Genomic DNA, 25603 nt, shown 5'->3' on the forward strand with positions numbered 1-25603 from the left:
GTCTATAGGTAAGAATTTATTAAATATTCATTTTCAATAGTTTTTTTTTCCTGCTAGAAAACTTGAAATGAAAATTACTTTAAGAAAATGTGTGTGAATGTGAATAATTAAATCATGTTAATTAATTTAAACAGGATTTTATAAAAGTTTTGAAAGTTGCTTTTGAAATCAAACACACTGATGTAAAGGTAACTTAACGTAATATTTCCACATTAAGTTTCAGTATATTTTTAGAAATCTAACTTGAGGTTTTTCATAAGTGCATGACAGTGTTATTCAATACAAAATGAACTACTACAAATTTACAAAATAAATAATAACGTTGGATATTCTTTTTTACAGATTTTGTAAGAAAGGAGATACAATTTCCTTGAAGAAATTTACCCAAAAGTGGCAGACATCACTTAAATAACATCCAATTTTTAATAAATCAATACTTCGAAGATTGGATGGATTTTTAATTTTTTTGGTTTTAATGTGTTGTACTGATCTAAGCTGGTAATACGTTTGTGACTGATAACAAGAAAATGTGTGTGCGTATTTGTTCTTACAAAACTTTGAGTTGGATACTAATCCATGATGGTTAGAAAAAACAATTCAACTGCATTTATTAATAATCTAATACATTAGTTTGAGACTTACTGAACTCAGAAATACGTTTTTCTACTGAAAATTTGGAAAAATACAAGTGTTTCATCCAAAGTGAAATACTTAAAACTTGTGTGTTACGTCAAAATATTTTTTTATAAGCTGCACATGTAATAACAAGGTATGTATCTATACAAATATGTTAAAACTTAAGTCTTTCTTACCAACAAGTTGTATATGTTTTGTTAACACCCTATATATTATATGAAGATCTTACTATGTGCATGTTGTGAAAGTGTAATAATTCAAGAAAATTGAAATTAAAACATTTATGTGCTTTTATTCGACTTTTAAATAACTTGGAAGCAGAAAAATGTTGGATATTAACATACATAAACAAGATAACATAAACAGCTGTCGTGGTTTTTCTCAACTAAAAACTGAGTTTAATACTCCAAAGGTAGAAACCTCACGAAATAATAAAACATACCTGTTTACACATGATAAGAACTTATGTAAAATGTTGCTCTAACTTATTAATGTGGAAGACATAAATTAGCAATATAATTAAGTTATACAATAAACAAATGTTACAATCATAATTCAATAGTATATGAAACATGTAATGTGAACTACACTAGGCACAAGTACAGTTGAACATGTTAATATGTATATACATATTACATAACACTACTACAACTAACAGATTTTAAGGGAAAAGTACAACACCTTATTTCTACTTAACATCCAGATCAGTCATACAAAATGAAATAAACAAATTCATGTTATTGTATAAACAAACTCAATATGTCTTCATTTATAAAACTTCAAATTACAATAATAACACAATGAATGAAAGTGTATGATAAAGTTACAACCACTACACAGTTTATTAAACTACTGTACTTTCTAAAAGTAAACATCCAATAAACACTAAACTATGGAGTGACATTTAATCATCAAGTCAACAACTTGCTGTTTCTCTCTATACAGACATTATCTTCACCAGTATAAATAACCATGATGAACATTCATAAACTTGCTAGTAAAAAGAAATAACTATCTTAAGTGGAACAGTTAGCACAATGACTTATTACTGTTAGTAAGATTTCAGTCTTAAGTTATTAAATCATTACTTTCACTTTACACTGAAATCAGTAATTAATTTTCTGTTTTGAAAGTAACTCCACTAATTACCTTAACAGCAAGACTCGCTATATGCATTACCAGCTTTAAACACAGTTAGTATTCCTTGATGAATTGTGGCCTTATAACACACAGAGAGTTAACAGAAATAAATAGAAGGAACTAGAAACTAATAGATAATGTATTAGATAGCATCAACAATGGAGTTGAAACAAGAAACTACAGATACTGTATTAGATAGCATCAACAGTGAGTTGAAACAAGAAACTAAAGATACTGTATTAGATAGCATCAACAGTGAGTTGAAACAAGAAACTAAAGATACTGTATTAGATAGCATCAACAGTGAGTTGAAACAAGAAACTAAAGATACTGTATTAGATAGCATCAACAGTGAGTTGAAACTAGAAAATAAAGATACTGTATTAGATAGCATCAACAGTGAGTTGAAACTAGAAAATAAAGATACTGTATTAGAATAGCATCAACAGTGAGTTGAAACTAGAAACTAAAGATAATGTATTAGATAGCATCAACAATGAGATGAAACTAGAAACTAAAGATAATGTATTAGATAGCATCAACAATGGAGTTGAAACAAGAAACTAAAGATAATATATTAGAATAGCATCAACAGTGAGTTGAAACAAGAAACTAAAGATAATATATTAGAATAGCATCAACAGTGAGTTGAAACTAGAAACTAAAGATACTGTATTAGATAGCATCAACAGTGAGCTGAAACTAGAAACTAAAGATACTGTATTAGATAGCATCAACAGTGAGCTGAAACTAGAAACTAAAGATACTGTATTAGATAGCATCAACAGTGAGTTGAAACAAGAAACTAAAGATACTGTATTAGATAGCATCAACAGTGAGATGAAACTAGAAACTAATAGATAATGTATTAGATAGCATCAACAGTGAGTTGAAACAAGAAACTAAAGATACTGTATTAGATAGCATCAACAGTGAGTTGAAACAAGAAACTAAAGATACTGTATTAGATAGCATCAACAGTGAGTTGAAACAAGAAACTAAAGATACTGTATTAGATAGCATCAACAGTGAGATGAAACTAGAAACTAATAGATAATGTATTAGATAGCATCAACAGTGAGTTGAAACAAGAAACTAAAGATACTGTATTAGATAGCATCAACAGTGAGTTGAAACAAGAAACTAAAGATAATATATTAGAATAGCATCAACAGTGAGTTGAAACAAGAAACTAAAGATAATATATTAGAATAGCATCAACAGTGAGTTGAAACAAGAAACTAAAGATAATATATTAGAATAGCATCAACAGTGAGTTGAAACTAGAAACTAAAGATAATATATTAGATAGCATCAACAGTGAGATGAAACTAGAAACTAAAGATAATGTATTAGAATAGCATCAACAGTGAGATGAAACTAGAAACTAAAGATACTGTATTAGATAGCATCAACAGTGAGATGAAACTAGAAACTAAAGATACTGTATTAGATAGCATCAACAGTGAGATGAAACTAGAAACTAAAGATACTGTATTAGATAGCATCAACAGTGAGATGAAACTAGAAACTAAAGATACTGTATTAGATAGCATCAACAGTGAGATGAAACTAGAAACTAAAGATACTGTATTAGATAGCATCAACAGTGAGATGAAACTAGAAACTAAAGATACTGTATTAGATAGCATCAACAGTGAGATGAAACTAGAAACTAAAGATACTGTATTAGATAGCATCAACAGTGAGTTGAAACAAGAAACTAAAGATAATATATTAGAATAGCATCAACAGTGAGTTGAAACAAGAAACTAAAGATAATATATTAGAATAGCATCAACAGTGAGTTGAAACTAGAAACTAAAGATAATATATTAGATAGCATCAACAGTGAGATGAAACTAGAAACTAAAGATAATGTATTAGAATAGCATCAACAGTGAGATGAAACTAGAAACTAAAGATACTGTATTAGATAGCATCAACAGTGAGATGAAACTAGAAACTAAAGATACTGTATTAGATAGCATCAACAGTGAGATGAAACTAGAAACTAAAGATACTGTATTAGATAGCATCAACAGTGAGATGAAACTAGAAACTAAAGATACTGTATTAGATAGCATCAACAGTGAGATGAAACTAGAAACTAAAGATACTGTATTAGATAGCATCAACAGTGAGATGAAACTAGAAACTAAAGATACTGTATTAGATAGCATCAACAGTGAGATGAAACTAGAAACTAAAGATAATGTATTAGATAGCATCAACAATGAGATGAAACTAGAAACTAAAGATAATGTATTAGCATCAACAATGAGTTAAGTACATCAATAATAACAAAAGATATTAAAATTCAATACAGCAACAAAAACTATACATCTCTATCACAAACATCCACAGCAGCTCCTAATTATGTTGAACGTACATCAGTTTATAATAACTGGATTTCATTCTTAATTTGTACACTTACATTTAAAACAAATAAAAAATACATGAGAATGGCATCTGATAGCTACCAAATATTCCAGTTACATCTACCAAGATGCACTAGATCCATCGTGTTGACATAAAAGATCAAATCACAACATATATTACTTGTCATTAGTTCTACTTTAACTATAAATGCAGATATTTTTAAAGTTAGCTCAAATTTTGACATTGTTATCATTTGGGTTTACTTCTACAGAAAAGGAAGCCACTGTCACAGTACATGAAACAATCAAATTACTTGTTTAAAATGGAGGAGTTTGACATGTGTAGGTGGATTTCATTGTTTCAAAAGAGCCAATGTTTTCTTTAAAATAACCAATACAAGAAGACCGTAGATTACAAAGGCTACACGTTTTTATTAAAACAGCACTGACACAAGGGCTCTTAATTAAGATTTACACAACATATATTTATTATCATGTGTTACTTACATACCAGTAACATTTGTAAGAACATTAATTCTTTAATGCTGTATTGGCAGATAGTTTAATAACAGAGACAAGTTCCTATGAAAAACCAATGGCACGATATTATTTAGATAAACACTTCAGTCAAGTACTTATTCACAACTAAAACACATTAGTACAAAATCTTCATAGACTTTTTACATGCAACAGATGCTAGCACAATAAAAACTTTAAGTAACAAGTTTAATGACATTGAGTTTACGTTAACAAGTTAAGACTAATTTTTTGGCATGCTAGGAGGATAACATCTTAAAGTGTAACTTTTAAAAGTAAGGTCTTCAAAACATGCTTCACACAGGTTGTGGAAAAGAACAGATACGCAGACCTTTGGTACAAAAACCTTACACCATAGAAAAGATCAGTCCAGTGCAGCCTTCCGAGCAAATTCTGTTAGAGAAGACATCTCAGACGGTTCTGTGGGGGAAATGTCAGAAGTTGTCAGTCGGCTAAACTCCACTTCTTCCTGACTTGAAGGGGGTCGCTCTTAGAAGATAAGATGTGGAACATGAAAGTTAGTAGTGTGAGTGCTATACCAAGTTTGTGTATAAAATCTGTATATCCAAATAAAAACCAAGGTTGAACGTAATTTCTTCAGATCTACATTTTGACATTTAACTATGATGCCATCCTGGGCAACATTAAAAGACTAAATATAGGGGCAAAATATCTTGGCCCCCCCCTGATTTCAACTCATCAGAAAATGACAATAATTAGGACACCAGAATTTGTTTAATGCAGCTAAATATCAACACTTGGGATTTGTTCAAAGAAAGTTAAAGTATACCTAGTCATATTAGCACTTGAAAAAAAAAAATTAGTCTTACGTATAGTATAACGTCTAGAGCCTTACACAAGGATTGCACATTTTCTGCAGTTGTAAGTAGCTTGTCATGAACTTGCTTGAATAAGTTTTATTTCCTCTAAATTTGATCATAAAAGTCTTGAGAGCCCCATAATCCTTTTTATTCCTTCAATACAGCTCGGATGGCACCAACAAGTGATTAATTTTGAGAAAGGTGTGTACCATCTATTTTTAATGCAAAATTCTCATAATCATATCATAAAAGTTAAAGGTGTCTTAATCAGAGATTTGAAGTTTCCAAGATGTGAATATCACCTGTACCTAATGGCACTGAAAACACTGAAATATGTATCAACTTGGGATGCCATGCCCATTCAAAAAGAGACCTGCAATAAGTTGTATTTAAGTCCTAGTAGGTAAAGTGTAGCCTTTTGTAACAGTTGAAAGTCTACAAACACAAAGTCAGTAGCAAAATCTGTCCACATGCCCTAAGCAAACAGTGTGCAATATATATTCAAAAAGAATGTCTATCTGGAAAAACATACAAGCTGCTTCTGTAACACACCTGTTAAACTGTTGCATATCTACAGGTGAAAATATAATGGGTACTCAGGCTATTCCACACGAAGACATACCAGTTAAATGCATCTGCGTATTCTGCTATGATCAGACTGTTGAAACGTACTGGGAAATTATTATTCTATTACATCAGGTAAATTATGCAAATCATGCAGAGAGGAATGGTATGCTTTAAATATGACAGCCTTACTGCTAAGCTTTTTGTAATGGAAAGTATGCTGCAAGTCAATTGTCAAGATGTATGACTGCATCATCATGAAACAAAGCATAACCACATCATAACAAACTGTGAAAGTCTTACAATAATTAAAAATCCATAAGATATATGGTGCTGTACATTTAAACAACATTCACAAAGACTCAAGTGTTTGAACCAGTTCAGTTCAATCAAGGTTGTTTGTAACTTAAAGTAAGATAATCCATTATAGTAGCTGAGAAGTCAAAAAAGAAACAGTCTGATAAGATTTTCTTGGTTTTTGAGAAATACAAGTGACAATACATAGGATTGCAAATTTAAACTTCACCAAAATTGTTTTGGTTTTAATAACAGATTTGTCCATAAATTCAGCTAGGAAACTTAAAATAACTTTTTTTCCATGTTAGGATTTTTTTTACAACTTGGGAACAAAAAAAACCTCTTATTTAGGTCAAATAATTGTTTTGTTTAAAAAAACAAAGCTTATTGTAGTAATCATGTTTTTTAATAAAAATACAAACTGAAGAAAAGAGAAGAACACTGATGTTAATATCCTCATTCATCCCGACTGTTCATGAAATCTACATCTGATGTTTCACTTTACATGGTACCTCCTCTCCTGATGTCTTTATCCCCGTTTTGTGATGATGGCACTGAGATCTTCAGGATAATAGTCAATACGTGAGTGCAAGAAATGAACTTTCAAGCTGATATTACTACCTAACTCTTCGAGTTTGTTCAGCATGTTGGCTATTTTTGTAATTTGGGACCTTTTTGTTTCCCGAAAAAATTGTTAATAACATCTTTAAAGGTAATTCATGTTTATTTTTCAACTTTTCTCATTGTCCTTTCAACTGTCCCTGTATAAAGTAAAGTACATTCTTAGCCTGAAATCTGGACCCCAAAAATCTCTAAAGAATCTTTTGGAAAGTCCAATTGTGGTTTACCACATGTTTCAGGTTGAAAACAATTTCTGTCATCATTTCTATTGATATCAGAACCAGATGCAACTGTGCCAAGAGTCTTCAGTGGAGTAGGTACATCAGGTCCACAAGCAACAGGTCTCATAGTAGATTGAAGGTTCAGACTAGATTTTCATTTATATTTTGAGTGTTGTAGTACTGCATGTTACAAGAGCAAAAAGAGCAGTCATCTCCATGGATTTTAAGATCATTCCAGATCATTGGAATTCCAAAGGCAAATACTTTTTACTTGCTTTCAGTTCACTGTCAAGACTCTTCAACACAAACAGTTCAAACTTTGTGCAGAGATCATGATGTGTCTTAGTTTCCAAGTTTCAGTCAAAAATATGCATAATACACATTTTTGACATATTCTATAATGTTTTGCCTCTATTTCTTTACCACAAATATAACACAATGTGTCACAAAACCTCTCATTGCCATAGTAATAAATAAATAATACTGAAAAGGAGACACAATGTTTGTACAAACACTGTCCAGATATGATGTATCACACAGCCTGTTAACTGTTTCTGTACTAGTTGTGTGTTTATTTTGGATTCTAAAACCATTGATAAAACTCACGTTACAACTGGTCTGGAGAAATCTAGACAACCAGTGATTGTCGACATTTCAAACGTAGCCAGATGTCACCCAAATTCAAATAAAAATTATTCACTTATGTAAAGGCACATATGATAATTTGTGAAAAATCTATACATGATGGAGAAAGATAGATACCATATTTGAATTCAGTGTACAGAAATTACTGTAGAATGTGTAAACTTTTCAAAACAATAAAACCACTGTGGGCCTGTGATATTAACGCTAAACAAAAATTTAATAGTGGTTCTGTAATGAAACAAAAAGAATGTATTTAACACAACAGCATGTATTGAAAAGAGATACACTTCCTTACCAGGAGCTGGAGGGTAGGACTTGTGTGAGGGAGCATAGAGAATAAGCAAGGTAAAGACGTACAAGTTCCACATCCCATAAACACCAGTGAGAAAAGCCGATGTATATTCCAGCTTCATATCTTCATCCCACTTCCAATGGCCTTCACTAACCTGTATCAGAAGAAAAACTTTACTCATTACAGGAATGTACAAGTGTGTATTATATATAAAACTAATTAAGAGAAGAATTATTTAAAAATAAATCAATTAATATAAAGTAGAGACGTTCGGTGATGTCACCGTTCAATAAAGTAGAGACGTTCGGTGATGTCACCGTTCAATAAAGTAGAGACGTTCGGTGATGTCACCGTTCAATAAAGTAGAGACGTTCGGTGATGTCACCGTTCAATAAAGTTGCGTTGGTGATGTCACCGTTCAATAAAAAGGCGTTTGGTGATGTCACCGTTCAATAAAGTAGAGACGTTCGGTGATGTCACCGTTCAATAAAGTAGAGACGTCGGTGATGTCACCGTTCAATAAAGTAGAGACGTCGGTGATGTCACCGTTCAATAAAGTAGAGACGTCCGGTGATGTCACCGTTCAATAAAGTAGAGACGTCCGGTGATGTCACCGTTCAATAAAGTAGAGACGTCCGGTGATGTCACCGTTCAATAAAGTAGAGACGTCCGGTGATGTCACCGTTCAATAAAGTAGAGACGTCCGTGATGACCGTTCAATAAAGTAGAGGCGTCCGTGATCACCGTTCAATAAAGTAGAGACGTCCGGTGATGTCACCGTTCAATAAAGTAGAGACGTCGGTGATGTCACCGTTCAATAAAGTAGAGACGTCGGTGATGCTACCGTTCAATAAAGTAGAGACGTCGGTGATGCTACCGTTCAATAAAGTAGAGACGTCCAGTGATGCTACCGTTCAATAAAGTAGAGACGTCCAGTGATGCTACCGTTCAATAAAGTAGAGATGTCCAGTGATGCTACCGTTCAATAAAGTAGAGACGTCCAGTGATGCTACCGTTCAATAAAGTAGAGACGTTCAGTGATGCTACAGTTCAATAAAGTAGAGACGTTCAGTGATGCTACAGTTCAATAAAGTAGAGACGTTCAGTGATGCCACAGTTCAATAAAGTAGAGACGTCCAGTGATGTCATGTTTTTATTTCTCTGAGACTCACTACACCATTTTTTTTAAACTAACATGAAGTTGATAAAGATATAAAAGCAAGATCTGAGAAACAAAACAACCTGATCCTTAATTTGTTTTATTCCATTACACACAGACAAGTATAATCAGACTGTATAATACAGAAACATGCAAGTTTAACTTGATTTTGTGCTCAAAACAATCAATAAACTTCATCCAAATGTTTTATTTCTTGAGATGATTCTTACCTGTCCTATGATGTAGGATATAACAGTCATGGCTGCACAAAGTAAAGTTGCCAGCATTAAGAAGTTGAAACGATAAATGATACCCTGAAAAGTGTGATTTAGAGATTTATCATTAAGTTAAAATTATATTAAAGGAACTAACAGTAATGTATGAAAATCTACATCAATTAAAAACTAAACTTTGCAAACAAATGATTACAGACAATATCTCACGAAAACAAAGCTGATGTACCAATGATTCCTCACTAAAACTGAAAATTATATACAAAAAATATTCCCTAAGAACTTGCAATATCAAAGTAAACATGACTTCAAATATTAAATTTACATAATACTGTTTAACACATAGAAATTAATGTCACCAAATGTACTCAAAACTGTTACTAGTACATTAAAAGCAAAGCAAAAATTAAAACTCCACTTCACAGTTTACACTGACCAGAATCCAAACGGCTTCACTGTGTAAAATACTATAGAAGGAGACTCAGCTGTTTCAAGTTAACTAGTTAGTGACTGTACAGTAATGAATGATCTAAGTTTCTGTAAGTATTCTAATGAGGCAGGAAGTGCTCTTGTTTAAAACTGATTTGTTTGTGTGGCTCCTTATATCCAAAGCAACATTACATTTTAATACTATGTAGTGCAAAAACAGAGGGTTTGGTCGAGTGATATTCTAAAAACAATTTTGAATACATAAATCAGCAAGTCACATAACAACCATGACTAACATAACGTGGACCAAGTCTGCATTCTAACATTGTTCACGTTTAGTAAGTAACGTAAAGACTTCAAAACTGATCCTACTGAGAAGGATGGGTGCATTGTAACATTCTTCACATTTAGTAAGTAATGTAAAGACTTCAAAACTGATCCTACTGAGAAGGATGGGTGCATTCTAACATTGTTCACATTTAGTAAGTAATGTAAACAGATGGGCAACAGAACTTTTGAACACAAAATTATTACTACATCAAGATAAGGAAGAAATATGATAAACTGAGAAACGTAAATTTTCTGAGATAAGAATATCTCTTGCACTAAGTGGCACTGGAATATGAATCGACTAAGGGTGCACTAAGTGGCACTGGAATATGAATCGACTAAGGGTGCACTAAGTGGCACTGGAATATGAATCGACTAAGGGTGCACTAAGTGGCACTGGAATATGAATCGACTAAGGGTGCACTAAGTGGCACTGGAATATGAATCGACTAAGGGTGCACTAAGTGGCACTGGAATATGAATCGACTAAGGGTGCACTAAGTGGCACTGGAATATGAATCAACTAAGGGTGCACTAAGTGGCACTGGAATATGAATCAACTAAGGGTGCACTAAGTGGCACTGGAATATGAATCAACTAAGGGTGCACTTAGTAGCCCTGGAATATGAATCAACTAAGGGTGTACTAAGTAGCCCTGGAATATGAATCAACTAAGGGTGTACCAAGTAGCACTGGAATATGAATCAACTAAGGGCACCAGAACAAGAAAGAGGCTTACAAAAAGTGATACCACAGCTGTGGTAAGCAAAGTGCAGAATCTCGTAACAGGTGAGAATTCACAAATACTATGATCAATCCTGAGGAAAAGTATGCAATATACTGATGAAGGACTTCCACTTAGAAAAACAGCATGAGGCACATTACACAAGTTGCTTTCATGACAGCTCAAACATCATGTCATGAGAAACTATAGAATTAAACAGATATTCAATTTAACCCACACAAAGTTGTGCCAGTCAGATCACTGAATATAATATATATGGGTTTATGTGCAATCACACTGTTAATATGGCCACTAGAAAACTATCACCCTTATACACCAAATGTAGAAAGCATGTATGGAGGAGTGATAGGCTTTGGACATGAAAGAATTATGACAGACTTTTACCATTAAATCTGTGCAACTGATAGATACACAGTCTTTAGGCAGAAGATGTCCTACAACAGTGACACGGACATTAATGATATGGCGAGGCTGAAACATCATTCTAAGAAAACCTTCTAAATAAGACAGGAATTCAATAGTACCTACACTTATCTTGCCACTTTCAAACAGATAGTATATCTGTATTATACACACAATTAACAAATAAACATATTGAGATGTAGTTGTTGTTTTAACCCCTCAGTACCGAGATTTCATTACACATATTAAGACGTAGTTGTTGTTTTAACCCCTCAGTACCGAGATTTCGTTACACATATTAAGACGTAGTTGTTGTTGTTTTAACCCCTCAGTACCGAGACTTCATTACACATATTAAGACGTAGTTGTTGTTTTAACCCCTCAGTACCGAGACTTCGTTACACATATTAAAGCGTAGTTGTTGTTTTAACCCCTCAGTACCGAGACTTCGTTACACATATTAAGACGTAGTTGTTGTTTTAACCCCTCAGTACCAAGATTTCGTTACACATATTAAGACGTAGTTGTTGTTGTTTTAAGCCCTCAGTACCGAGATTTCGTTACACATATTAAGACGTAGTTGTTGTTGTTGTTTTAAGCCCTCAGTACCGAGATTTCGTTACACATATTAAGACGTAGTTGTTGTTGTTGTTTTAAGCCCTCAGTACCGAGATTTCGTTACACATATTAAGACGTAGTTGTTGTTGTTTTAAGCCCTCAGTACCGAGATTCCGTTACACATATTAAGACGTAGTTGTTGTTGTTTTAAGCCCTCAGTACCGAGATTTCGTTACACATATTAAGACGTAGTTGTTGTTGTTTTAACCCCTCAGTACCGAGATTTCGTTACACATATTAAGACGTAGTTGTTGTTGTTTTAACCCCTCAGTACCGAGATTTCGTTACACATATTAAGACGTTGTTGTTGTTGTTTTAACCCCTCAGTACCGAGATTTCATTACACATATTAAGACATAGTTGTTGTTGTTTTAACCCCTCAGTACCGAGATTTACTCAGTACAAAACCTAATACTTCGTCCACTCAACTGCAACATATATTTGAAGTTTGTAGAAGTATCAGAGTGAAGAACAACATGGAAGTACACATGTGCTTCTTTAAATCAATACAAGTGAGTGAAATGATATACAAGCTTGTTTTCATCCGATTCACGAAGAGACAAAACTGAAGAAGATAATGAACTGTTATTTACACACAGATGACTTAGATACTGACACATGTAAATAGTGATCTCTATTATTTTGAATATTTAAAAAGGTGATGAGATAAACTCACATTTGAAATGTTCTTTAAAGATGAGTACAAGGCCATTAAATGTTTGTTGTTGCTCATCTCTATTTAGAAATAATTTATACACATGAAATTATGTTTAAATAATAGTACCTCATAAAATAACCGCCGAGTACTGCTCATGGTGGGAAGAGTGGTACGTTTATAACTGATGTTTCTCACTACCTGGAAAACCATGTAACACAAGAAAACAAAGTACAACGATGCAGACAAAGCTGCAAGTATGATAAAAACCAGCTGAGGAGAGTCGCTAAGGAAACAATTTTCTAAAGCCATCAATTACACACAATTAATAACTAATAATCTTACTTGAATCAGAGAAGTTATAATAATTATCTTTTCTACATCTCATCTCTTACTTCCCATTGTTTTCAATACTAAGTTGCAATAAGTCCCTTGATAGGATTAAATATGTCACATCAACAGACAAGGTTTCAACTAGAATAACATAAAACCAGGGAATTATCACTTACTGTAATCTTAACAATACAAAAATGTGTGTACAGAAATATGAAGTTAAAACAACATTTAGAAATTTTTCAATAAAACAAAACCTACAATAAACAAAGAGAAAAATGTAGTGACACTGATATTAGAGCCTCTAAGCCGTGTATCCAATTAGAACACTTAGCCATGACCAGCAAAGAACCTTTTTAAAAACTCTAACTAGTATACTGTTTTCTTTAATATACAACTATTTTATTGTAAGATAAGTACACAACCAGACAGTGACGTTTGAAATACAGCAATATTTCACAAAAACACAACAATCTCAAACTTCTATTGTTATTTACATACAACAACAGAAGTTACATACTCCTGGCTTTGTTACTTTAAGGCACTTGAAACACTAGACTGTTGTACAACAACAGAAGTTACATACTCCTGCTTTGTAACTTTAAGGCACTTGAAACACTAGACTGTTGTACAACAACAGAAGTTACATACTCCTGCTTTGTAACTTTAAGGCACTTGAAACACTAGACTGTTGTACAACAACAGAAGTTACATACTCCTGCTTTGTAACTTTAAGGCACTTGAAACACTAGACTGTTGTACAACAACAGAAGTTACATACTCCTGCTTTGTTACTTTAAGGCACTTGAAACACTAGACTGTTGTACAACAACAGAGGTTACATACTCCTGCTTTGTAACTTTAAGGCACTTGAAACACTAGCTTTTGTACAACAACAGAAGTTACATACTCCTACTTTGTTACTTTAAGGCACTTGAAACACTAGACTGTTGTACAACAACAGAAGTTACATACTCCTGCTTTGTTACTTTAAGGCACTTGAAACACTAGACTGTTGTACAACAACAGAAGTTACATACTCCTGCTTTGTTAATTTAAGGCACTTGAAACACTAGACTGTTGTACAACAACAGAAGTTACATACTCCTGCTTTGTTACTTTAAAGCACTTGAAACACTAGACTGTTGTACAACAACAGAAGTTACATACTCCTGCTTTGTTAATTTAAGGCACTTGAAATACTAGACTGTTGTACAACAACAGAAGTTACATACTCCTGCTTTGTTACTTTAAAGCACTTGAAACACTAGACTGTTGTACAACAACAGAAGTTACATACTCCTACTTTGTTATTTCTTATGTACAAGATATCTGAAACACTGTACAAAGGCTTTGGTTAGATACTAAAATCCACTATCATTTTGACAGATAACCTCTACTAATTTCAATTCCAACAATTTATGATTGTGGTTACAATTACAACAAAGGATACAGCCAAGTTTGTTCCCAAGTCTGTCACCCAGATGCTGTAGAAAGGATTCTTCAGCTGGACACCTCTGGAAAATTACAAAACATTTCTAATGTTCATAAAATGTAGTTTATATCAATTACTGAGGAAAAATAATTACATTTATTTAACTACTTATAAGGAGCAACAAGTTCTAAACTGCTACACAAATTGGTCCACTGGAAAACAATAATAAATTGTAAAGTTCTGTTATGAGAAAAAGTGAGTACATGACTTCAGAGTCTACAAGCCACAATAAAGTCAGTGTTATTTCCGAGTACTTGACTTTAGTGTCCACAAGAGAAAAAATGTCACATTTCTTACACCAGGGGAAATTCAGAATTATTTTTAAAATATTGGATTATAAAATTAAGAGCTTAAACTTTAATAATATTAAAAATCTCATTTACTAATTACACTCTGTCATTGTCGTTTAAACACACTGATAACAAAGTAGTGTAATCAAATGTCATTGTTATTTACACACATTGATAAAGTAGTGTAATCAAATGTCATTGTTATTTACACACATTGATAAAGTAGTTCAATTAGATGTCATTGTTATTTACACACATTGATAAAGTGGTTGAATTAGATGTCATTGTTATTTACACACATTGATAAAGTGGTTGAATTAGATGCCATTGTTATTTACACACATTGATAAAGTAGTTGAATTAGATGCCATTGTTATTTACACACATTGATAACAAAGTAGTTGAATTAGATGCCATTGTTATTTACACACATTGATAACAAAGTAGTTTAATTAGATGCCATTGTTATTTACACATTGATAACAAAGTAGTTGAATTAGATGCCATTGTTATTTACACACATTGATAACAAAGTAGTTGAATTAGATGCCATTGTTATTTACACACATTGATAACAAAGTAGTTTAATTAGATGCCATTGTTATTTACACATTGATAACAAAGTAGTTTAATTAGATGCCATTGTTATTTACACATTGATAACAAAGTAGTTTAATTAGATGCCATTGTTACTTACACATTGATAATAAAGTAGTGTAATTAGATGTCATTGTTATTTACAGATATTGATAATAAAGTAGTTTAATTAAAATTTAAATGGAAATTTGTCAAAGGTCATGACATTCACACTTTGACATACTTGATACAAAATGGTTAATAGTTTGACTTTAGAAAACTTACAGAAAAATAATTAAAAAATTTTAAAGAACATTTATTTGTATATCTATTTTTTTACAACTGAAATAATAAATGGTTGTATATTTGTAGTTGAGCACAAAGTTACTCAATGTATCACAGGTATCAAAATTCAGTCTTTAACATTAGATTTAATTCTGTACTACTGAGAGAGTATAGTGGAAGAAAATCTGCCCATTGTTAATTTTGATCAAATTGTTATTTCTAAATTAAAGTCTCTTTAGAAACAGATGGTGTTATTATGAGTTTCGTTTTCCAATTTAAATAGGCAGACTGGAATTACGAGAGTTACCTTTTATATACATTTCCAATCAAATTTATAGATTGATTACAAATGAACAAAATTAGGTAATTAACTTATCCAATCCTCACCACTCAGGGTTGAGTAATTACATTGAACTATTAATTAAACAGTACAAAACCAGCAGTTCAACAGTAACATGATATGGCTGTACAATAAAGAACCAATAGGAAAGCAGAACTAATGAAGACTCATGTTAAGAATTTGTAATCAATAAGAACTTTGGGATACCAATACAAGTGTAGCTGTGATATTACGTTTGGAGATACCAATACAAGTGAAGCTGTGATATTACGTTTGGAGATACCAATACAAGTGAAGCTGTGATATTACGTTTGGAGATACCAATACAAGTGAAGCTGTGATATTACGTTTGGAGATACCAATACAAGTGAAGCTGTGATATTACTTTTAAACATCATAAATTCATTATCAATGTATTTTCAGAATTATATTTTACTCTCAGCTATATTTACTTCTCTTGGAAAGGAGATAAATTCTAACAACCTTCATTATGTAGTACATTTCCAAACATTTACAGTTTATCTCTACTACTTGGAACCTTATTATAAAAGGTCAAAGGTCATAAAGTACAAACCTTTCACACATGTCAAAGATGAAGAGACACAGACAGCCAAAACCAACAGCACTCAGATGTTTCCAGTAGCTCCTCACACGACCTCGTGCCACCTCATCCTGTGCAGAATTAATGTACAAATATGACACATGAAAAAAGAAATGTAAAATTCATTTTCTGTACAAAAGTGGTGTATGAATAAAACACATGAAAAGTACAGAACCCTACTAATTAAAATAAGTTAACTTAAAAACTGAACTCCAATCTAACAATAGTCTGCTATAAGTTGAACTGTTTTGTTTTTAAGCAAGGTTAATTTTGCCATATTATTTACAATGAAATTAAAGTATTGTAAATACTCTAAAAATTATGAACATAAATAAGATATTGATGAAACTAAGTTAAATTATACAAATTAATGAAGACCTATAATAGTAAAAAATATTTTTATCAAATCAAAAGAAAATCACAAATAATTAAATACAATAAAATGCTTCTCAATAATAACAGTGCAGATATTTAAGTGTTAAAATACAATCCTTTGTATAATACTAAATCAAACAATTACTAGGGTTCATTAAATGGCATATTTTCCACACTATCTGGATTTGTAATGTTGAAATTTGGTGTTTCTTGTTACTTTGTTTGTGTGAATTGCATGCAAGATTAATCAGAGGTTTAATGAACAATATACTATAAGTATTATAATTAAATTTAAAATGCTTGTATCATAGTTGGCTTTGTAATTCATATCTACTACATCAGAAAAAAATATTTATATTCCAAAAAATTTGGTGTTTCTTGTTACTTTGTTTGTGTGAATTGCATGCAAGATTAATCAGAGGTTTAATGAACAATATACTACAAGTATTATAATTAAATTTAAAATGCTTGTATCATAGTTGGCTTTGTAATTCATATCTACTACATCAGAAAAAATATTTATATTCCAAAAAATTTGGCGTTTCTTGTTACTTTGTTTGTGTGAATTGCATGCAAGATTAATCAGAGGTTTAATGAACAATATACTACAAGTATTATAATTAAATTTAAAATGCTTGTATCATAGTTGGCTTTGTAATTCATATCTACTACATCAGAAGAAATATTTATATTCCAAAAAATTTGGTGTTTCTTTCGAGTCTGTTGAATTTATGAAAATTACAAAAAGACTACCTGTACTAACCATCACTAATTTTGAAAAGATAGACCAGAGAGAAGTCAGCAAATCACCATCACAAACCACCAGTTGTTGGGCTAATACTGCCCAACTGAATAGTATGATTTAACCATTGTTTTTACATTACATTCACAGCCACAAACTGCTAACAATGATTGTTTTGAAGTTATGGGGTATGAACTAATAAATCTCACAAACAGGCATAACAACTGGGGCACACTCAGCATGAAATTTTTATAACTTCTAATCAAGTAAACAAACATTAAACACAAAATATTAGCTTTAAACCTAACAGTGCAAGCAGGGTGACAATGTGTTACATATTTGTTTGTTCTAACATTTAAAATGCTTAGATTAATTGATATTTTACTTTATGAATTTTTGAAAATTACATTCTGAAAATGTTAAAAATACTTCCTTTTGTCTTAGTTGGTTATTGATATTTTTGACTAAAATCATTAAGTGTATAAAAATTGTATTGTCAATAAAACTATAACTGTGTTGTAATAATAGAAACATTCATTTTCTTGGCCATTCATTAAGCTCTTAAGTACAAAGAAAGCAACTTTTAAGAAACATGAACGAAATAAAACTGGATTTATTTATATATTTCTGATCAAAAAGTTTTATGTCACATTTACAACTGGATCTAAATTGTATTTTTTGTCAATTATTTACATTTGTTATTTGTCTTTACTTACTGAAAGTTATGTAGTCACATATCTCGTATAAAACAAAGAAGTTAAAAAGGTTAGCCAATAGGAACGCAGCTTGTACTCATAACACTGACCCTAAATATTCCTGTAGTATAAGTAAGATATAACAAAACAATTATCCTGATTGTAGATGTCATCTAAAGGACCCTCAAAACATTGTTGGTTTGTTCACAAGTTTTGTAAGCTACACATCAGAGTCCTCTGTTGTCTGTTATAAGAACATTTACTAGTCACTTCTCAGAAAAACTTTCAGAAGTGACTTCTAAGTGTTATCTATATTACAATGATGCAAAAGACAAGAATCTCTTCTATCCAATGATATTTAGCCATTAGTTTTATTTTCTTTGGAGGCTAAAATTTATTTAACCATGAGAAATAAAACATTGGATAAGTCTATTTCTAAGCATTACCAGGGGTGTGATGAAATATAAACCTATACTTTGAGATAAGCACACAAATTCTAGAAAAACAAAAATGCTTTCTTTGTTTACACACGACACACAAACAACCCAAGCAGATACACATGACATCCAATAGACCCAAGCAGATATACACGACACACAAACAACCCAAACAGAGATACACATGACATCCAATAGACCCAAGCAGAAATTAAAGTTCAAACATTTGACTTTGAAAATAAATAAGTAACTTATAAAATATCAATTCATAGACAAATTTGTTGACATATAATTAAAATTATTATTTTTACCTTTAGTGTGAAATTCACCCAGCAAACTTGTTCTCCCACACTCACTGAGCCACCCACTGGCCCTAACAGGGTTAACAGCCACTGTACAGCATGCAACAATACAACTGTAATACACTAACCATGAGATGTTCTCCACAAAAAATTAGCCAAAAGCTGAGGAGTGCAGCATAAAAGAACCCTTGACGAATGTCACTCAGCAACAACATGAAAGGTAGCTCCACCCACAAGGTGAGGAACTCTAGTGGTACTAAAGGAGAGAAGAAAACTTTGTAAAGCACAGTAATTTAGTGCAAGCATTGCACCAATAATACATCACAAATACTCACTGGGAATCTTAGATCATCAGTAACATTAATGACACGTCATTAGCTTAATTAAAAAAAATAATAATACAAGTAAATTGTTTTCAAGAAACCTTACACAACTTAGGAAAAGTTATGTTCAGGAAAACAGAGAAAATTAACTCATTCTACCTTTATTAAATAACAAATGTCACCCTTCTACTGCTGAAGGGATTTTGCTGTATTACGATATCATTATGCTACAGTAAATCAAGAAATTCTGATTAAATTAGGTAGAAGTTACTAAAGGCTAATGAAATGAAAATCTCTGACACAAGCACAGGGAAGAAGCTGCTTGGCTATCTGTGCTAAGCATCTGGTAAAAAGTTAAAGTGTGATTTGTAAAATTCATAAAAGAAAATTAAGGTAAAACAAAACAAAGTTTAAAAAAAACAAATAGCATTAAAACCAATGTTTACATCTAGTCCACAACGTTAAGAGAAAAACTACAGTAAGACAAGTTTAACAAACTTTCTGTAGCATAACTGTAATTATCATAACTCACCAGGAAAACAAACAGGTTAGTACACAAACCACCATCAGTCACCTGAAGCTGGCCTTTCCAGTCCTGGTTTCAGATTATTTGACGTTATGGCCATTTTCAAAAGGTAAAGTAATAAAAGTTTTAAAAGATTTGTAGCAAACTTTTAGTAATAACTTGCCAGGATGACTAACGGGTAGTTCAAACAGCAGCGTTAGTCACCTGAAGTTGGCCTTTCCAGTTCTGGTTTAGAGATATTTGACGTTACAGCCATTTTCTAATTTCAAATTGAATCAGATGGACTGTGATTCTTAAAAGGGAATCACATTAAAAAAGGTCTAATGTATAAATTAAGAAACTTAAATGGCATTAAAAAGATTATTAATCTTTTAAAAACTAAAAACATAACCATGGTGAACAGTGTCACCATCACCAATAACACTGTTTAATGTTATGGACAAACCTTGGGACAGAACATGTTTAAAATCATGCCATCATTGAGAGTTATAACAACGACAAGAAAGGTCTTTGTTGTTGGAAGAGGATTCCAATGACTGAGGACACAAATAAATTATTGTTTTGCATCTTGGGGTGAGAGAAGATGTACCCAAAGAAATGCTCGTACCCAGAACCAAAGGAAGTTGATCTTGGGATTTGCTGGAACATATGTTAGAGATAGAGATGAGTGTTGAATTTGATTCACTAACTTAAACTTTTTCATTTGTTTTGAGAACAAATCTTTGGTAGTCACAGAGAGATCTGTCTGCACTCCAACTGTAGTTGTGGAATGAAGTGCAACAGCAATTTGAGCCTCAGGATAAGTAATGTTATGAATAGTTTTCAAATGCTGCATTTCTTTTCTTCCAACCATTTAGGGCAAGAATGAAAGTAAGATGGGTGAGAGCCAGTGCAACTGATGCAATGAGTGTCCATTTCACACTCATAAGTATCATGGTCCTTGCCACTGAGCACACGTCAAGGAACCACAATATGATGTCTCTGAGTGACTGAACTGCTGACAATGGAAACATCAGAGAGGGTGTGGAATGTATGGCTGTACCTTGCAATTAAGATGACCTGCCTCGATGATGGCAGGTGAACGTGGTGACGTAAATGTCAGAATGAGGACACTGGTCAGCATCGTAATAACAATTCTGCGAGTGGAGATACGCCTCACTGCAGAAATCCTTGAGTGGAGAAACTATGGAGAATCTCTGACTCAGGGATGTTCTTCAAATCCCTCTCAACAATAACTCCTGATGAATTCAAAGTAGCATGAGGTGTAACCTCAATAGGTATATCTCCAACTGTTTTTGAATGCAAGAGGAGTTCATTGTGGTCAGATGTAGGGGTTTCCACCAATATGTCACCAAATTGAAGCTTCTTTAGTGACATTGGAGAGCCAGCAAGTCCCTCTAGACCCTTCTGAATGTAAAAAAGAGAAACATTTGCCCTAAAGGTTTGTCTGAAAGAGAATCTAGTATAAGAAAATGAGGTACAGGTGTTACAGATGTTGAAGATTGCTGCTCAGAATCTCTAAGACATAGTCGTTTACCTATGGACTATTTTCTCACTATTTTAAAGTTTTTATTAAGAGAATCCATAATAAAAAAAGGGAAATTTCAGTGCCCACTGACCCCACCCACCATGGAGCCTTATGAGGGGATGCACTACAATGTCAGGGTTTGGTGAGCACTATACCCAAACACCAGCATCAGATACAATGTTCACATCTGTTGACAACATCCAACACTGGTACTTGGTTGACCCTAGCCCAAGTGGACCAGCCGATTGACCCAAGGGGGCTACCCGTCTACAGGAATTCAAGGCCAAAGTGGTGTGTCACGGTTGGACCCCTCAATCACCAGGATCCTCTCCTCCCCTTCACAGCAAACATGTGGGTGGATGTTCAGATCCCAGAGGAGGTAAACTGAAAGAACAGCACCTTCCCTGGGAGGTCCCCTCACCACGTACAGGAATCTACACAGAGGGGTGTGTGAAGAGAGGCTGATCACAATGAAGATAGGCCATATCATCTGTATTAATATGCAATTCATATTTCATTCTACAAGTTAAAATTATCCACTTATAATAAAGACAAGCTTTAAAATTATTCAAGTCACATTACATCCCACTATATAACCTAATATAAATATGTTAATACTAATATGTTCCAAAATGTCTTATCTTCCAGTTCAATAGATGAATTATACATATATCAAAAGGTAGCATCTATTTTCTACAGAGAAAAATACTTAAAAACAAATTAGCTGAATATATACATTTGTGAAACAATTTTTAAAAATACCACATAAATACACAACTTTGAATTAAGTTATGAATACTTTATTATCAATCAATACATTTTACTATAACACTCAGCTCTTGCTACATGATCAATCAAAAAGCCAAGTTCATTATCCCAAACTGGCCTTTAGTTTTCACAATATAGCTCCTGTGCATCTTGACACAATTGTGTGAGCTTTCAGTAAATATTGTTGCTCTTTTGTAGATGAAATGATAGAATTTTTAATGAAGTATTTGTTTTAAAAAATTTCTCTGTAAACATATGAAATCAAAGAGTTGACTACTCCAAGTGCAAAATGATTTATATTCAAATTAAAAGTACTATTCTACATTTGAGAATTGTCATTTTATTTGCATAATCTCTAGAATCTCCTAAATAAAGTTCCAATGTTTCTTGAATAAAACTTTATATTCCTTCTATTAACTTCTCTATCTTAAATTCATATACAGTTGGTCAATTTAACCGATCTCATAAAATAGAAAGAAACAAACCTACCCTTTTTCCCTTTTAAAATGACTTCAAACTGTAACATGAAACTACATTAGTTTAGTTTGTTTTGAATTTCATACAAAGCTACTCGAAGGCTATTTGCACTAGCTGTACCTAATTTAGTAGTGTAAGACAGCTAGTCATCACCACCCACTGCCAACTCTTGAGCTACTCTTTTACCAACAAATACTGACCATCACATTATAATGCTCCCATGGCTGAAGGGGCGAGCATGTTTGATGTGATGGGGATTTGAACCCGTGACCCTTAGATTATGAGTTTATTGCCTTAACTACAATGGATTAGCCCTTTTATAACTGGTCATAGGTCAAAGTCCATGTTATCTCATTTGTTGATTTGCATTCACAATTGTACTGCACTACTATTTTATGAATTTATGTCAATGTCTGAATTCACATTGTAGATTATAATTCCAATTGTACTATTATATACAAGATACTTTCTTAGTTTAAAGGTGCACATGTCTCTACATAACGGTAGGTAGGCATACATGCCTGTCCGTGTGCTGCGCACGCATGGGAGAGCTTGTTTGTTTTCTTATAGCAAAGCCACGTCAGGCTATCTGCCAAGTCCAACGAGGGAAATCAAACCCCCAATTTTGGCACTAAATCCATAGACTTACCACTGTGCTGGCAAGGAACAAATATAGATTTTAGTGAGGCATGTGGTAAGTTGCATGTAACATTGTTTAAAATTAGAAGTTTGTGATGTCAAAGTACTAAGTCTATAGTTTAGTACAGATTAGGGGACTCACATTAATAACATAAACAGGCTAGAATATAAAATAAGGGCCTCATGTTTCTTAATTTGCTGAGATATGGCTTAAGTACTAAATCAAATTTTTTCCACTTTCTGAAGCAGTCCCCTATACACTCTTACCTGAATATATGACATGTGAATAATCAATCAACAGCTTAGAATGTCCAACTAAAAGTTTTCTCAGCCATTTTAATCGACAAAACAAAGGTTACCACTTTCTTTTGAACCATGATTGTTTCTCTAGCTTGCTTAAAGTTTCATATTTTGTTTTTTAACTGTAAGTTCATCTTAATAAATCACAGTAGAATCCTATGGTAAAAGTTATTTTCAATGTTTTAGTTATTCAACTGTTTATAAAAAAAAAAAAAAACCTAAAAGTAATTATTTTATTTTGTTCACATGCAAAATTTTAAAAGGCTTAGCAACTGATGTCCAGCAGCAACTGAGTGTAAGGGCCATAGCAAAAGAGCTAACTATTTGCTCTAATTCCAGGTTTGTTATTCAATGTTTTAAGAAGATAAGTTTAATAATTTACTTCTACATAGTATAATGTATAATAACTGATATGTAACTATATTACAAAATACTAGTCAACTGAAACACAGGGAAGGCTAATGGTCAGTTTTATATTATTAGACACGTAATATGAGTATGTGTGCATTGCATCAATGCAAGTTATGTAATGTTAACTAGCATGACTAGAAGGTCAATGTAATAATAAATATATAGTGTTATTAGATTTCAGTTACTTAGTCTAAACATTTGTAATAATATGTAGTCATTCTAACAGGAGAAAAACATAATTTAGATTTCCTTTTTTCAAATGATGGTTGGTCAAGTGACAGACCCTATAGTTAGATTATAGAAAAAAACAAAGCCTTACTGAAAACAAAGGTTTGAAATGTGTTTAGGAGGTTTTAGAGATTGTGCAAATAATATCTGAGATTTTGGACACAGTAGATTTTTAATAATAACATGAAATCACTTCACACTTAAGACTAGTAACGAAGCAGATTCAATACTTTCAAACAAATCTTTAGTAAAAATTGTTCAATAAAAATCTGATATTTTTTGTATAAGCTTTACTAAAAGTCTACCAAATTTTGTGAGAAACACATTGTATCAAAAGTTATATGGTAAATACTTAACACGTGTAAATGTGTAGACAAACTTGTGTATATTATATCAACCCCATCGTGAAAGGATTAACCTAAATAAAGTTATGCCAAACCCATCGTGAAAGGATTAACCTAAATAAAGTTATGCCAAACCCATCGTGAAAGGATTAACCTAAATAAAGTTATGCCAAACCCATCGTGAAAGGATTAACCTAAATAAAGTTATACCAAACCCATCGTGAAAGGATTAACCTAAATAAAGTTATGCCAAACCCATTGTGAAAGGATTAACCTAAATAAAGTTATGCCAAACCCATCGTGAAAGGATTAACCTAAATAAAGTTATACCAAACCCATCGTGAAAGGATTAACCTAAATAAAGTTATACCAAACCCATCGTGAAAGGATTAACCTAAATAAAGTTCATGACATTATACACCTGTTTCTATTTAAATTTTTTTGTCCAAGTAATAATCCTGCTACACAAGTTATAAATCAGTTGGCAGATGTGCAACTCACATTATCTTGCCGAATTATGTAATGGACTAACTGCTCACTACCACATATCAGGAAATCTATATTATCATTAATCTTACTTAATCAGTTTCTAATTTTTACATTTCAGTTAATTGGTCTTTTGTTGTTACTCTTAATGAAAATTAACCCCAGTTGAGTTGTTGTTTTCCTCCTTATTAATGGTACTATTACACTAAATTATACTTAATAAAAGAATACACCTAAGAACTATGGAATAAGCACATAGATGGCAAACAGTGTTCTACAACTATCACGATTTTATCAACTTTCTAACTATGAGATAAGACCAATTATAAATTTACCTAAGTTTATTAATGTGATTACTGTTAGAATAGTTAGAACT

The 25603-nt window shown here is 32.4% G+C and overlaps 2 protein-coding genes across 4 annotated transcripts in view; one reads left to right on the forward strand and one right to left on the reverse strand.

The window, feature by feature from the left end:
* LOC143248508 (uncharacterized) overlaps window positions 1-929 on the forward strand; it is a 51853-nt gene extending 50924 nt beyond the window's left edge. For both annotated transcript variants that reach the window (XM_076496923.1, XM_076496922.1), the window contains exon 3: window positions 343-929. In XM_076496923.1, coding sequence (XP_076353038.1) covers window positions 343-374 — 32 coding nt within the window. In that variant the 3' untranslated portion in view covers window positions 375-929. The remainder of the gene's footprint in view (window positions 1-342) is intronic.
* Window positions 909-25603, reverse strand: part of wls (Wnt ligand secretion mediator) — a 35695-nt gene continuing 11000 nt past the window's right edge. Inside the window, exons 7-13 of one of the 2 annotated variants that reach the window (XM_076496924.1) lie at window positions 19326-19453; window positions 16620-16717; window positions 14513-14576; window positions 12856-12999; window positions 9545-9628; window positions 8159-8309; window positions 909-5183 (exon numbers count right to left, since the gene is read on the reverse strand). In XM_076496924.1, the coding sequence (XP_076353039.1) occupies window positions 5059-5183; window positions 8159-8309; window positions 9545-9628; window positions 12856-12999; window positions 14513-14576; window positions 16620-16717; window positions 19326-19453 (794 nt within the window). In that variant the 3' untranslated portion in view covers window positions 909-5058. Of the gene's footprint in view, window positions 5252-8158; window positions 8310-9544; window positions 9629-12855; window positions 13000-14512; window positions 14577-16619; window positions 16718-19325; window positions 19454-25603 lie in introns of both variants that reach the window. The other variant, XM_076496925.1, reaches the window with a different exon arrangement.

The sequence above is a fragment of the Tachypleus tridentatus genome, chromosome 4 (genome assembly GCF_004210375.1).
Source record: "Tachypleus tridentatus isolate NWPU-2018 chromosome 4, ASM421037v1, whole genome shotgun sequence".
In the NCBI taxonomy this organism is placed as follows: domain Eukaryota; kingdom Metazoa; phylum Arthropoda; class Merostomata; order Xiphosura; family Limulidae; genus Tachypleus; species Tachypleus tridentatus.